We start from the raw sequence: 15,561 nt of genomic DNA, 5'->3' as shown, positions 1-15,561 counted from the left end.
TTGGACAACCTTTCTCAAAACAGCGCTATGTTACTGCTGAGAAGTTAGGTATACATCAAGGCAATATACCAGTCAATGCATAATATTGTTTCAGTTGCTTTCTCTTAATCTGACTCAGTGCTTGGCCATTTATTAGCATCGTTAATTAGAGCAAAGTTGTTCAGTCTTTCAAAAAAGTAGAATAAAGGGTGAAACATACGAAACGTCAAGTAAAAAGATACAATTTTCTATTCAACCATGCCTTTTTTCCCACGTTTATCACCACAGTTTGCGTGTTATTTCTTTTTAAGCGATGATGGTCAAAGAAAAAGAATATTTACGAATAGCATTTCTGATTGATTCTGTCAAGAAGAGCGGTAATTTAAGGCTAGTTTGGTATTCACATCCTTAAACGGATTTTGTCTGGCCAAAATTGTAGGACGATGACAGATATTATTGCAGAAATACTTCAAATTCGCCCAAAAAAAGAACGCCGGATCGTAGGTTAAATTTACATAAGTACAGGAATTCGGGAAAGCTGAACATTAAACATTTTATGGGAAATTGCAGGGTGCCACAGATTCCTTTTTTGGGAATGTTTGTGGTGATTCTCAAGATTCTTCGGACGACCTTCATCAGCTCTCTGTATTGCAAAACACAAGGTTTTTGTTAAAGCTGTCACCCCTCGTCGGAACAGTCCCCCTCCCCGCTCCCCCGAAAAAAATTAAGTGTTCTGTTCGTCTTTAAATGTACACCTAGGCTTTACGGTTTAAGCAGCACAGCGCAACTATTCTCCCTCCGAGCTCTGTTATCTCCCGGCGCGGTCGGTCTTAATCGCTCTCTTTTTTTCTTTGTCCAGTCTTAACATCACCGCCTTGGAAGATAGTAAGACCAGTAGACTATGTTGAACAGTCCAAAAAGAAGCGGGAAGATCTTCCGCGCGTATTGATCAATATAATGGGGAGGAAATTGTCTCGTAGGGAGTCCATCCAGGTAGGCAGCGTTGACGAAAGGACTCTTTCTTCTCGACGCCGAGAGATTCTCGTGAAGGAAAGCCCCTTTCCTAAGAGACAGGCCTCCCGCCACGCCATTTGGCCGCAGGTCTTTGCTACAGTTATACGTTTGGTCCATCATCTCAGCAATGGAGTTTCCTGGTTGATTTGGTGTTTGAGGCTGAGAAGCAAGTGGAAGAAAGTTGAATATATTGAAGGATCCAGTAAAGAGGATATCTTTGCTATTGCAGGAAAACCGAAATCAAAGTTATTTCATCTAACCAGTCACAACATAGAGAAATAATGTCACGAACACTGAATCGAAACTCAGAAACAGATACATGCAATCAGTCCTTCGCGCAGGATTACGCATGTTAGCCAAATTCAAGATTGACTGGTTCCAGTCAGTTTAGACGATATGACTGAATAAAATCCTCGACAAAGGATAGAACCCTTAGTAGGACCCCTCTCTAAATTACACCTGGCGATGTTTACAAATTAACGTTCTCGTGACATAAGGCCGGGCATGGGTCGCGGTGGCCTAACGGTCAGCGCGGGATTTTTATAGGAACGGACTGAGTTCTAGCCCTTATTAGCTACCATGTAGAGACATTGCGTTGTGTTCTGGCACAAAACATCACTTTTGCAGTGTCCCTCAACCCGGGTAAATAAATGCGAACCGGGGAATTTAACGTCTAATCGGGGATAATCCTGCGATGCATCCCATCTAGGGGGAGGCAGAAATACTCTTAGTCGCGTAATGCTGCTAACTGGAACACCTGCCGACACTAGCTTGGCGCGATGCAGATTTTGCTCTACATTTTTAACACTGATGAAGATATGCTAAGAATGAAAAAGACTCACCGGCGCAAGACTTTGACTCCTTAGTAATGTAGACGCCTTATCCGGGAAATTCAATACGCACACGTACTCCACCATACAAGAAACGATAAACACGAATGACGTAATCAAGTAATAATCCACTGCCTTCAGATAGGAAATCCGCGGGAGACTGGAGTTGATTGATTCGAATAGAAACATGGTGCTCAGAATGCACGTGATCACGAGTGAAATTCGTGCGGGAACAGCATGACGATCAACCCAGAAGCTAAGCCACGAGAGGAAAACAAGAAACGCAGAAGGAATAAAATGTTGGAAGATAAAATACGTCGTTCGTCGCTTGAGGGTGAAGGTCGCCTTTAAACTATCAAAAGAACCTTGAGAGAAAAAAATCAACAAAACGTATTCAGAAAAATGGAGAAGAGATTCAATTTGTTTTCCAGAGCAATGCAGTCTGCAGTGCAAGTTAGACTTCATGACTGGACTAAGCTCACATTCAGCTCGGCCCCAAAGGCTATCTTTGTCAGGCTGGACGCATATTTCATGAGTTGAAGTATAGAAAACGGAAAGGAGAACTTTCAAGGTTTAGATAATTAATAGACTCTTTCAAATATCTCGAACAGACGCACCTAGTATTTCAAGGGGTTAGTCTATCCAAAGGTACAGACAATGAATTCAGTGCTGGGACGTTAAGGAGGTGCCATTTTCTATGGAAGGTATGTAATAATAATAATAATAATAATAATAATAATAATAATAACGATAACGATAACGATAACGATAATGATAATGATAATAATAATAATCAACTTTATTTATTGAGGGTAGCACACAACAGTAATAACTGAAAACCCAACGGCCCTCATATAAATATTCACAGGGTAAAAAAGATGACGTGTTAAAAATTAGAAATATAGAAACCGATTCTCAAATATGCAACGATTATATATTAAAAAAACTGAGATATGAGATACACTAAAATATTAAAAAGCGAAGCATTAGATTAAGTCTAACAATTAAACCAAGAAAGTTGAAAAATTTGAAAGGGTTGCTTTCATTGTCAAAAAGGTAAAAAAAAAAAATGATCGTCCAGCGCTCTGATCAGGCTTGCTTCAATATTACCATGACGACTTACCTTTACTATTAGTGTTAGCTTTCTTGGATGTTACAATATCCACCATATCAAACTGTGCCAGCTCGGAAGCAAACACTTCGATTGCACTTTTGCCTCGATTTTTCCAGTTATAGATAACGTCATCCACTGTATATGCATCTGCGATCAAGAAATGCCATAATTTTGGATATCAATACTGAGCTTATCATTTGTTGGGGCACGGAGTTATCTTGATAGAATTAATTCACCAGCTAAAATAGGGCGGATGGTGATTCCCAGTAACAGTTTGTTTTGTTCTCAACATCACCCACGTTGTCCAAAAGGTCCCCAAAAAAGGTGTATGACATTTGCAGACTGCAGACTACAGTTAGCCCTAAATAGCTCTGGGTAGCCTGAATATCACTCAGGTTAGCCTAACTGGCGGTTTTACTGTTAGCTATCGGTAATGGAAATGGGAATGCGATATTAGTTAACATATCTGCAGTCTACAGTCAGCTAATGTCAGACGGCGCCTCAAAGAGAATTAAAAGTTGAAGAAACGTAAATGAAAGCGCTACAGACGTTTCTGACGTTCCGACGGTTTCAACCGGGAAATGTATCTGGAGCTGCTCTAAACTTTCGAAGATAATTTTTTCGGAAATTGTCTGACTCATCCAGTCAAAATCTGCGAATGAAATGCTCATCGGTTTCACGATTGAAATGAACGCTGGCAACTCGTCGATGTTATTCAGAGTACCGTCTTAAAGAGAACGTTGAACTTTGGAAAAGAAAGAACAGCTTCATTTGATCTTGCAGTTGGACTTTCCCTTATGGTGGCTTAATGGTTGGCGCGTTGAATTCCATTTTAATTCATTGCAGTAATGGCCCCATCTAAAGAGTAAAGGGTATACTTACAGCTTTCTATTATAAGATCACAGTTTTGGGTGTCTAAAGGAAACAACCTCAGATCCATATCACACTGTGCCGTTAGAGTAATTCTAAAACAGAGAGAAAATATTCCTATAAACATAATTGTACAATATACAGACAACAACGACTCTGAACTATCAAACTTTTCGGGAAGAATTCTGTGGAAAACTAGTCAGAATTATCTTGAAAACATTGCTTATCTTTTCTAATTTGTCATTCGCATGTAATCTTGATGGGTCTCAGTTGTAGCCGTCCTTGCTCAGAATCGGTAGTTCTTTGGTGAATTCCTATCTCGGAATTAAACTATCTTAGAAAACTATTTTGAGACATCCTCAAATTAAAATGCCAGGACATACCGGCAGCTACTTTAATTAAGGTCGGAATCAAATCATTACAATATGTACAGCTTTGAGTGCCAAAAAAAGCAGCATTAATTGCTGTGGATTTGCATTTGTGGAGGTCGAGCTGTTATTGGATCAAAATGCTTAGCCTGCAGAACAGGCGGATTAGCGGGGCACAGAGCGAAACGCTAGAGCGAAACCGTCTCGCTCACTTCTCCGCTAATCCGCCTGTTCTGCAGGCTAAAATGCTCGGCGCATGACCTGCTGTAACCAACGAGAACAAAGACACTGACTCGGCCAATCAGGTGCAGCCAATCCTTTGGTTCTGCATTTTCCGCCCTTGCCATCGGTTGCAAGGTGAAACTGTGAGTTTTGATTAGCTCAATCCTTTCATTTTGCGTGCACTGTGACTGGCCAGAAGTGGTTACCTAAGTGGAATTCACGAAAAACCGCTCTCGGTATTAGATAGTAAAAATTTAAGTTTACCTGGCACTAAAGTAGATATCTCCTTCTTTAGATATTCTAAGTCGCATGTTTTCACGACTGATCGCATGGTAATTGGAAGACTTTACGTTCCTGAAATACGTGTCAGGAGTCCAGATTCCAGGTCCTAGTTTTCTTGGATCTAGGGCAGCGTTAAACACTTTGTCTTCTCCGTGAGCGAGCCGCGGATCCCTCCACCACTGCCTAAAGAATATGTCGATTGTGTAATCCTTAAAAAAATATATGTCCGGATTAATCCCAACGTTACTCGACACAAGTTGGACGTTTCCAATTACAAATCACAAAGACTGATTCCTCTAATAAGAAGCTCTATGAACAAAACAGATACACCCCGCTTCTTTTATTTGCCCTCCTTACAACCTGACAATTACTGTATCACAGCCCTGACATGGGCCCCCGAGGGAAAGAGAAAGAGAGGTCGGCCAAAAACAACTTGGACACGTACAGTGGAAAGGAAGAAGTCCGCAGAGCAGGGGTGGCAGTCCTGGAACGAGGTGCGTACAGCAGCGCAAGACAAGAGTCGATGGAGAGCGAATGTGGAGGCCTTATGCGCCACTCTTACTCGAGGAATTAGGTAACAGGTACAGGAGAAGCAGAGCGAGAAGAGAAAAATCAGTTGCCGTTCAAACATGGATGGCGTCGATTTTAGCATGAAAAGCCCTTAACAGAAACCAATTTGAGCGTGGCATGTATTGACCTGGTGACGTCTAACTTGTCATGACTGACATGTTAGATACCGGCAAACAAATATTAGCCATCTTATTTTAAGTCAGCTAATTAGCTTGTGACCCTTTAAGACGGAATCCACCAGAAGTTCAAGTAACGAGTGGACAAAAACCTAGTACCAAGATTATTTACATCGTATTGCAAACTTCTGTACGACTGTTTCAAATATCTTCGCAAAAAGAATCGTTCCTAGCAACACCAAACGTCGAAAACGAACGTTGAACTTCGTATGAAACACTTGAAAGTACTGGTGAAATGAAACTGATGATGAAATTTTGCTTGTGTTTGCACAAGTTCTCTAAACTTTGAAATTCATTTTCTCTCGTTCCCATGGGAAACTGTTTTCGGTGTTATTTCAAGCAATTATTTATGTATTTACCTTAATGAAAATGTAAAAACGACTGTAAAATACTTAAAATTATTCTGGAACCAGAGTTTTGTCCACTAAAACCTGAAATTGCTCGATTTTCTATCGGATTTCGTCCTAATTTCTAGGAGTGGTCAAAATCTAATTTCTCGTTACAATATCAATACATTATCCACAAAACAGGCGATGAGAACAAGGAATATCATGAAGTAAGGCAAACGGTCTTGATTTACTATTCTGATTGGCTGAGAGCAGTGCAGTTCAAGTGTAACACCAGTGTGTAACATCGGTGCAAATTACACATATGATTGGCCGAAAGACAATAGCAAATTTTCTAAGCCAATGATATCACGTAAAATGATGACGTAAGTTTTGTGCCGAAACTTTGAAAAACGTTTCCTCGAATGAGAAAAAATGGCTTCAAGAAAGATCTTCCGGAGCGGCTCGTGCAATTTCAGCTTTTTGAAAAACTCACAAGTGCAAATTAATTCCAAATTGAACTCGAAACCGTATGGTTACCTATACAAATTGTCAGGACTGACATTAAAACGAAATGGCTGTCCGTAAAAATAATTTTTAAACGATTAAGATGTGTGAAGAAGAGGTAGAAGTTTCAAAGCACTCTCGTCTTTGTATCAAGCTAAGTAATCGAGCGCGCGTATTTCTACTGCATAGATTAAGACCAAAACTAAGCCTCAGCACTCGCGAGAAAGCCTGTCTCCACAACACTTCCGCCACTCGATGGGCCAAGCTATGACACAGTACATCTCTGGGTGTTCATCATTGCAGATCTAGGTCTTTCTTTGAAAGTGGCGCGGGTACTAAGGTGAACGCCTGCTACAACTTTGGGTCTAACAACCCTTCACTGAAGCTGCCATATCACTCTTATTATCTCTATTAAACTACTTTCCAAAAACACCACTAACTTACCATATCTTCTTCTCTAATTTTTCCGAAGGCCATAAGTTTAAATTCGATAAGAACTTCTACAGGCGGTCCTAGAAAAAGAAGCACCAACCACTCATCAAATGAGATTGTCCACGTCAAATTAGCTTAACAACTCGAACCAATCTCGCTTTTTTCTATAACCCAGTTTGATAACCTAGTGTGTGCCCGTGTTACGACAAACTGATTTACTGGATGGTCTAAAGTATTCCGCCCTTATCTTTTCTCTTGTTTTCTTCCAGATTTCGGTAAAGGAATAGGAAGAGAGAGTGCAAAAGTGCACAAAAAAGCAGATTGGATGAAGGGACAAAAAAAGCACGTCGCACGTACACATGTTCCTACCTGTATCGTTTGGACGAACATTCGTGTCGTAGCGCTTCAGTCTGCGGTTGATAAGTTTAGATACTTTGGCGTACGACGCGTCGGGTAACTTAACTACAATTCAGAGATAACGTTCTCGTTACATACATTTCGAATTTCTCACACGTAACAAAACACACATGTAGGCCTAATCAGTAGCATCAATTCCTAATCTGGTCTAAATTTTTCATATCATCAATTAGATTTCCGGTAAATAATGTCGCATTGTAGACCAAGACTCGCTGATTTCTACGTCCTATCCTGGACTTGAAAACTGTGCCTGTTATATCGATTACATATTTCCATAGTCTACACTCTTTTAGTATAAATCTACTAGTGTTCTATTATGAATACCGTTCTCTGATTGGCTACGCTACTCACTATCTCCTCTGTTGTAGATAGTGAGTAACCTAGCAGTGTGTGCATGTTAGCCAACTGGTGGCCGCTTCTTTGCCTTCTTGAATTGTCTGTGAAGAGGATTTAAATAAAGTTTTGAACCACTGATAGATTATTGGCTCTAATTAGATAATTCGCTCTCGATTTCTTCTGATAGTTGACTAGGGTGCACTTTCACGCTATAGAAATCTCGAGCTCATCCTCAAATTGTTGAATAGGACATAAAATGTCATGAAATGTTAAAAATACAGCAAGTGAAACCAAGAGCCGCTTCTCACCTAAGGGCTCTTCAAAACACACCAGGTTCCAGTAACACCCGTAAAAATAAACAGCGATACATGATATATATTTTTCCTTGTAGTAGTCGTGTTTGGTTTTGTTACGGTTGTTTTCAGGAAGGCTAGAAATACATCAGAACAGCTCAAACAGATGTTCCCGATTACTTCGATAAAAAAAAAAAACAAATAAGTCACGAATGTTAATTAATTTTAGCTGGAGGGCTGACATACAGCTACATACCTTTTGTTTGACGGCTATCAGAAGAACGATTTGAACTTCTGGGTCCTCTGCTTCCTCCAGTTCCTGGGGCACTCCTATTAAGACAGTCATTACGGTTAGTTGAGTACAATTGAGTTTTTAGTTTGGCGGCTGTTGTCTGTTTGTTTGTTTGTTTGTTTGTTTGTTGTTGTTGTTATTTCAAGTAGAGTCTTTGATTTGCCTTCAGTCGCGATAATACATACTACTCTGTCTTAATCCATTCAGCAACTATATATCATATAGATCTTTGAAAGGTTTCTAAGCTCTGACAGAGGCAACGCTCAAACGGCTGTTACTTAACAGATAAAAGAATTATTCGTATGCTTTGTTTGTTGTTTGTTTTTAAGTCCCCATTGAAAGGTGAAAATAGAGATGAATGTATGCATTTCTCCTTTGCTTTTTCCCTTTACTTAAGAAATGTATAAAACTTCAGTTTCCACGTATTCCTAACGCTTATCTCATCGAGCCTATAAATCAAATAGAATCTACTAGTTAGGAGCTTTCATATTTATGATAATTATATTTACTGTATTCCCTGTTTTTTTGGTTTTGTTTGTAAAATACATAACGTGTTCCAAATTAAACATTACTTAGAGTGCACCCCTTGGCGATTCAAGGAGTTCTCGTGCTTTGTCTTAGACTCCTTGCTACCTTCTTAAATTTGTCTTTTTATATTTATTTTAAGCTTGTATTTTCATCATTTTTGTGACGAATAAATGAATAGATAAGACTTATAAATATGTTTATATCTACCTCAATGTAACTAGGCTACATTACTATCACATACATATGCGTTTACAAACAGATAAACAACAGGATAGACAAGAATGGCCAACAAAATAGATAAAAAAAAACAGGATAGAGAAGAATGGCCAACAAAATAGATAAACAACAGGATAAACAAGAATGGCCAACAAAATAGATAAACGACAGGATAGACGAGAATGGCCAACAAAATAGAAAAACAACAGGATAGACAAGAATGGCCAAGGGAATTCAAAGTTTGTCAACCACTAATGTCTAATCCGTCTAATCCTGTGTTAGCGCTAACCGAATTTTGAAAAACGCACTACCTGGCTTGTCGAGGCTTCCAAAAACCTGTACACTTTTGTGGGAAAAGGTAAAATAAAATGTGTTTAATTTTGTCAAATCCTTTCACGTTTCCCTTCTTCTTGTTGAAGATAATATTTCACAGCTATTTTTACCACAGGCCATAGCAACGAGTTTTGCAGTGGAAAGAAAACATTTCACCGGGATATTATAAGTCCCACAAAAGCTGGGTTTATTATAAATAAAAATATCGGATTATGTTACCCGCCGTTTGCCTTAATCCAAAATAATAAAAATTTAAAAAATTTAGTCAGGAATCATTTTCATACTACAGGTTGAAGCATATTTTGTTGTTATTACTGTTCTTATATTTACAAAAAGCTTGTTATTATTGTCCTTGTTATCGAGAAAGAACTTTACAGAACTCTGCGTGTGACTTGATTGTTTCATTAAGGGACGGTTCTTCGCCCATAAGAAACCCTGCTCCTATGACACGAAATAAATATTTAACTTGTGACAAATATATAATCCGGCGGTTATATACTGCGGTTATTTGGGTGACCATCATACAAATACGATGAATACGGCATTTATTGCCTGCCAAATTAACGTTATGACTTGAGGGTTAACTGTTTTGGATATCGAGTAAGGCTTGCATTAAGGCATTGCTTCGTATTCTAAATTTTGGTACATTACTATTTTAACGGTAAAAAAAAAACCGAAAGCACCTATTACAAGAATGTTATCTATTTTGTCGGTGATAGTATTCTGGATTGATGTTTTCAAAAAGGTTTCTGTTGTCTGGCAGCAAGAAAATAACTTGTCTGGTTCGAGAATGCTCAAAGTCTAAATAATATGAAGAAAATATTACTTAGCAATAGGATTCCAGTTAAAACTTCCTTTATGCTGACCAATCAGAAAGTAACGTGTTGAGTTATAAATTGTCTATAGGCAACTTGCTTGAAATTATCAGTTAAATATTTACTTTTACCCTTGTATTTCCTCATAATGTTTTTCATTAGTTGATTTCAATTTATGTAATGACGAGTAATTAAGTTGCCTGTCTCACGCTTATGTCTTCAGAAAGAATAACAAGTGGTTAAAAGGGATTTTTCAGCTACACAATTTTCCTTGACTGGTGTTTATCAGTAAAATTTAAAAAAAGAATGTTTAAGGAAATGCTTTACAAGATTCCGCTCTGCCTTAAAAGTTGTAAAATGGAGCTTGACAGCTAATTATCGACGTAAAACACATTTACTTCGTCGCGGTGATGTTTTTTTCTTTTCTTTTCTTTTTTTTAAGCTTGTTTCTTAAGTACGCTGGTAACGTTCATGGTAAGCCACACATTTGTGGCAAGACGTCACATTACATTTCCATCAAATTTTACTTCTAGTATGGGTCGAAAACTAAAAACCTTTTTATACCGAAACTTGTTTTATCGGGTTGTGATTTCAACGAATATCGCCACGCAATTCTATCTATCTTAAGAATTGCGGACGCAAATCTTCCTACGTAGAGCAAAACATTGGCAGCGACACTGAATTTTAACGATTCAGCACAAGTTTTGTAGTGCTATAGTTATCAGTACAAATCTCTCAGTTGAGGGGTTGGTATTATGACGAGAACAAAGTACGATTACTTTTGTAACAAAAAACGGGTATGTCGTCATACATTTATTTAATTTTCTAAACATTCCTTTCTGCGCGAATTTGGCCAAAAAAAGTAAGGCGCATTTTTCTTTTAAAAAAAGGATGCACGTCAGTGGTCTTCAGTCTCGACTGAGTGCTTTGTATGCCCACTTTAATAAGTTCAGATTCAAACTGCAAGTAAATAGGGAGATTGTTTTGCAAACCGCTTGCATCTTTCTGGTCAGCTGGGTGAGTCATGCTGTTTTCGGTAAAACTAGAAAACAAGGTCGAGAATCGTGGCTTGTATTTATCAGCACAAACAATAAGCACCGCTACAATACGAGGAAAAAACGTAAGACCATTATCAGTCATTTTCGAAAACTTAAAGGATTTTATCTAATATCCTTAAGACAGTTATTTAGTGTAAATGTAATGTTTTTCTTACCTTGTTAGCAGTCCGTGGAAGAATGTTGCAATTAGAAGCGACATAAAGACTGTTTCCTTCTTCATTGTAAAAGAAAATCCCAAATTATTTTGGCTCAGCCTATCTAGAGACAAACATGATAGTATTAGTGCAAATATTACAGAGGTTTAGGTGTAATAGAGCGACTACAAACCCGAAGAAAGCTCCTATTTGCCGAGATTCTTCGACACGACTCCCTTCTTCCTTAGTCTTTCAACGGCTATTAACATCAATAAGAATCATTTTTGTAGTGAGCCTCCTATTGGTCGGACAAATTAAACATTATTTTTGTGCTTATTGGTTTGCAGGTGTAAATTGCCTCAAGCGCATCGAATTAAAGAGTAGTTGTACTGTAACACCCTCAATAATGGGTTTATTGAAATAACATTTCTAGGAACAAAACAGCAAAACAACTGTGCAATGAACGACTCGACACCGTCAAAAGTTGAGAGTATGAAAAAGTAGGTTAATATCGATGTACTTCACAAAAAAAATGTTCTGTATTTTTTTTTTCAGTCAAAACGTTCAAGATATTACCACTGTTAATAATTTAGTAGTTATGAAGCGTTCGGCATTGACAATAGTCAAAGCTTTTTATTCGCACACAAGTACATTTTGATGGAAGGAAAAATCTTTAAGTGTCTGCGTTCTCGACCTGTGATACTCTAACGAACTCGTTTCGGTTAATAGTAAGTATTAAACCATATTCTCCTTGAAATAACCGTGAAACTGATTAAACAAAAAAATGTAGTTTACTTATTGTAAATATAAACATAGCTCTTGAACAAATCCGGTGATTTATTTCTTGTTAAGATAAGAGTTATCATTTTTTTTTTTTTTTTTTGACAAACGTTATAAACCGAAAAAAGATACTTTCCCCATTATCGAGTTTATAACGTTCGAAGATGAAGATTCGCAAGACCTTGTATAAGATAAATTTTAAATAATTTTTTTGCAGTATCTTCAGCGTTAGATTGGTGGCCTTGTCGGCGTAATCTGCTAGAAGTTTCGACGTCCTAGTGAAGATTCCCTTCATAACTGCGCAGATCTGATTATATAACCTTTGGTTTTTGTTTCTTATGCTGCCAAAATTGTTAAGTTAATGTCATAAACGGGCGGCATACGGCGAGCTCTAGGACACAAAGTAACAGTGACGTCATTAGATTCTTCTGGATAATAAACAATTATGATAAATTAATGGAGGTATTTCTTTTAAATTTCCACACGAGACAGATGCGGCTAGCGTTTGAAGCTGCCAGATATTATTGTTTCTATATGTAGGAATCATAAGACGAAGATCATTAACTCTGTGGCTCAATAGTTAAAGGTCATCAAGGTCGGTCGTAGCGGTGCGCTTTCCGGTGGGCTTTCGTGGTGCAGAACGAGCGTCGAAGGCTAAGCCGCGAGAAGAGCTAGGTTGCTCGTCGAGTACCTTATTGACCAATGAAGGGACCTTGACCATAAATGATTGGGAAGATATTCTACCATAAACGATTTGTGCCATAGACAAACAATTTGCCGGCCTATGTTGGTTGATACAAAGGGCTCTTCTTAATTTTCTTCTTCATCCACTGAGGACAAAAATACTTGCTCATGACTGACTGAGTGTGCTATTTCACAAACCTTGGCTATAGGTTTTTAGCCTCAAGAACGTTACAAAACGGCTGACTGGCTGAGTTTAAATTTCCTTTTTTACAAAGCTTGCCTCTAGGTTTTAAGCCTAAAGTTGGGGGAGAGAACGTTTCAAAACGTCCCCATACAATGGCTACGAAGGAGACGTCAAGGTTTTCTTCTGAAATCTTTCCTGTTTCAGACCGAATCCAATTTGGTTTGAAGCTTGGACGAAATTTCGCTATTTCAATTGTGAAGTTCAGGTAAGAATTAACAAACAACATTAATCAACAAAAGGAGGAAACGATATTCAGTGATAGCGAAGCAATTATGACCGATCTATTACCAGCCGAAGTAAAAGGATGTTATCGATTTATTACTTTCACTGTTAGGCTTCATCGTCTCATCCAAAACAAAACCTTACACTCGGCCATCGATCATTCAAGTCTGCCCAATTCTGCTAGTGAATTTAAGGACCAAAAAAAGAAACCGAAATTACTGTCACAATTCATTAAAAGGAATATTTGGCTACTTCATTTTTGCTTTGGAATAAAAACGATGTTAGGCTATAATTTACAAGCTAGGTTATAATTTAGATAGAGTGAAAACCCAATGGACCATGGAAGAAATTTCAGTTTTAAACATCCTTCTTCATTATTATGGTCTTCGGTTACCGTCGTCAATAAATGTGCCGAAAAAATAATGTACATTTAGTCACAGCGAAAGTTGTTTACCAACCATGTCATCTACAGACGTTAACCATTGCGTGCTATTTATGTAATTTTAACGACAAATAATTAAACTTTGATTGCCAATAAATACTGACACATTGTAAACTTGACAAGAAAACCTTGCAGAGGAAAGAATGCTTTGTTACTGTATGAAATACAGATTACTGCAGAGAGTTCTACGCTGTGGTCATTGAAAATCGGGAAATCCCGAGAGAAGTCACGTGTTGAGAATGATGACGTCACTTTCTGTCCACTCGCTACAATATGAAACTTTGTTTTTCGCGAACTCAAATTCAAGTTAAGAGAAAATAAAAGTCTGATTAAACCTAAACGGAGGCCAATATTTAAGTTGATGCTTGACTGTCTACTTTCTTTCCCTCAGGTTCAATTGCAAATTAATATAAAGGAAAAACATTGCACTTCCTGGTTTTCCTAATGCGAAAAGTGACAGATACATATTCTTTAGGAAGTTTAGTCTATACTTAATTTGTGCTACGACGTTATCAAATTTACATAGTCTGTCTTTTGTTGTGATGTGGAGCTAAATGAAAAATTAAGATTTTGCCTGAAGTTAAATTAAAACAATTATATCTACGTCGTTATTTGCAAACAAGGCATTTCACTTCTGTAATACTCTGAAAACACAAAAAAACGCCGATGATTCTAGAATCTAAATCAGTGACGAGAAACCTTGCGACCGAAGTAAAAACACTTACACAAAAAAACTTACGGCGTGCTGGTCAAATACGAACTATCTAACTTTGGCTCAAGTATACATTAACAATGGTTAAATAAATGTAAGTGTGGGATTTCAAAAGCCATACGTTTTCACTACATGAGGCACCCTGTGGTGTGGTAAAGAAGCTGTCAGACAAAGAGTCCTTACCTCACGCAGTGTAAAGCCTTGGTCGTTGTTTTACGGTTTGAAGTCGAGACGCCCACACGAAACCCAGTGGTGACCGAGCTGCAGTGAACTACAGTTCAAACACAACAGCGGGAGAGGTTAATAAATGGTTTGTCACGACAAATTGATTGGTTTGAAGCTTCAAAGCGGCAGATGTCTTGGAAATTAATTGCACAAGCTACGAGCAAATAAGCGTTTTTAGCAAGGACGGTCTCGCACATGAACTGAAGCTTAAAAAGCAAACATAACCTGCTTTTGTTCTTAATGCTTTCTACATAATAAGCGGAAAATTCCCATTTCCTTATTAAAGGTAACTGCGTTCTTGTTAAAGTCAACACCACTGCCCATTAAGGGAAAGACACTGTTTTTCTTCCGAGAGACGTTCGTGGTTTAATCAATAGATTTTCAGTTCTTGTTTCTCAAATGAATCACTTTGATAAACTGAAAATAAACATGTAAGAACCTTTAAGATTACTTGCTATTTATTTTTGCACCATAACTACCAACAACAAAACAGTTAGGAGGAAATCCTCAGTTTAATATCACGAACACTAGAAACCCGAAGGTCAGAATGAAAATTGAAAGTAAGCGACTCAATAATACTTCACTGAATTTTTAAAAGGCTGAGCATTATATAGCAAGGCAAGATAAAAAGAACAAACAACATATTTACCGTTAAGCCCTGAATTTTCTTTCATGGCGTTATGGCACATACGAATGAACCAGCCGCAGATACTGAACTTCTCTACGTTTGTTGTTACTTACATGGCGCCGTTGACTTACCTTAAGCCTGATGGAGGTTACGGGTTTTGTTAGTTGACCATAGAGAAACCATAGAATGAAAATAAAGCCAGCTTTCTTTGTTTCTTTGTTTCGTCTCCAAACTTTGAGGCGGTTTGACACTGGTTCACGACGTGATTTCTATCGTGAATGCTACTTCACTAAACGCTAAACGCGGTATTTATGTACTTTCCTGTGCGGGTTTGTGATAGCCTGCGGTGATTTATTGTTCTATGTAAATCCATTACAAACAATTTGACATTGCAATTTTCTTTCATTAAGAACCAAAAATGTGGGAGTGCCATTAAAAATGTTTCTGAGAAAGAAATCATTAAAATGCTTTTTTTAAGTAGCTTCGTTAAAGAATAAAAATGGATTTAACAA

General features: G+C 38.0%; 1 protein-coding gene across 3 annotated transcripts; it reads right to left on the bottom strand.

Moving 5' to 3' along the window:
- Window positions 1–85: 85 nt before the first annotated feature.
- LOC110049478 (gamma-aminobutyric acid receptor subunit rho-1-like) lies at window positions 86–15,458 on the bottom strand. Of its 3 annotated transcripts, none has more exons than XM_020755281.2 (10): window positions 14,380–15,458; window positions 11,134–11,236; window positions 7,993–8,066; window positions 7,060–7,152; window positions 6,703–6,770; window positions 4,662–4,888; window positions 3,820–3,902; window positions 2,947–3,084; window positions 1,836–2,188; window positions 86–1,152 (listed from the first exon to the last, which is right to left on the bottom strand). In XM_020755281.2, the coding sequence occupies exons 2-10, from the start codon at window positions 11,196–11,198 to the stop codon at window positions 847–849; spliced, it is 1,407 nt and encodes a 468-aa protein (XP_020610940.2). In that variant the 5' UTR covers window positions 11,199–11,236; window positions 14,380–15,458; the 3' UTR covers window positions 86–846. The 3 variants fall into 3 exon arrangements, with proteins under 3 accessions (XP_020610940.2, XP_089147850.1, XP_020610934.2); XM_089291724.1 differs by having other exon boundaries at window positions 11,134–11,232; XM_020755275.2 differs by having other exon boundaries at window positions 11,134–15,458.
- Window positions 15,459–15,561: the final 103 nt, after the last annotated feature.

Source organism: Orbicella faveolata, unplaced genomic scaffold, assembly GCF_042242905.1.
Source record: "Orbicella faveolata isolate gen_17 unplaced genomic scaffold, um_ofav_v1 contig_1, whole genome shotgun sequence".
NCBI lineage: Eukaryota > Metazoa > Cnidaria > Anthozoa > Scleractinia > Merulinidae > Orbicella > Orbicella faveolata.
The sequence above is the reverse complement of the archived record's forward strand: the minus strand, read 5'-3'. Positions and strand labels throughout refer to the sequence as shown.

Coding starts and splice junctions, on each gene's coding strand:
- LOC110049478 (XM_020755275.2), bottom strand. CDS start 11,198: ATGAAGAAGGAAACAGTCTTTATGTCGCTTCTAATTGCAACATTCTTC. Junction 6,771..7,059: donor TGTTCGTCCAAACGATACAG/GTAGGAACATGT, acceptor TTCTTTTTCTAG/GACCGCCTGTAGAAGTTCTT. Junction 4,889..6,702: donor AAATTAGAGAAGAAGATATG/GTAAGTTAGTGG, acceptor TATTTTTTTAAG/GATTACACAATCGACATATT.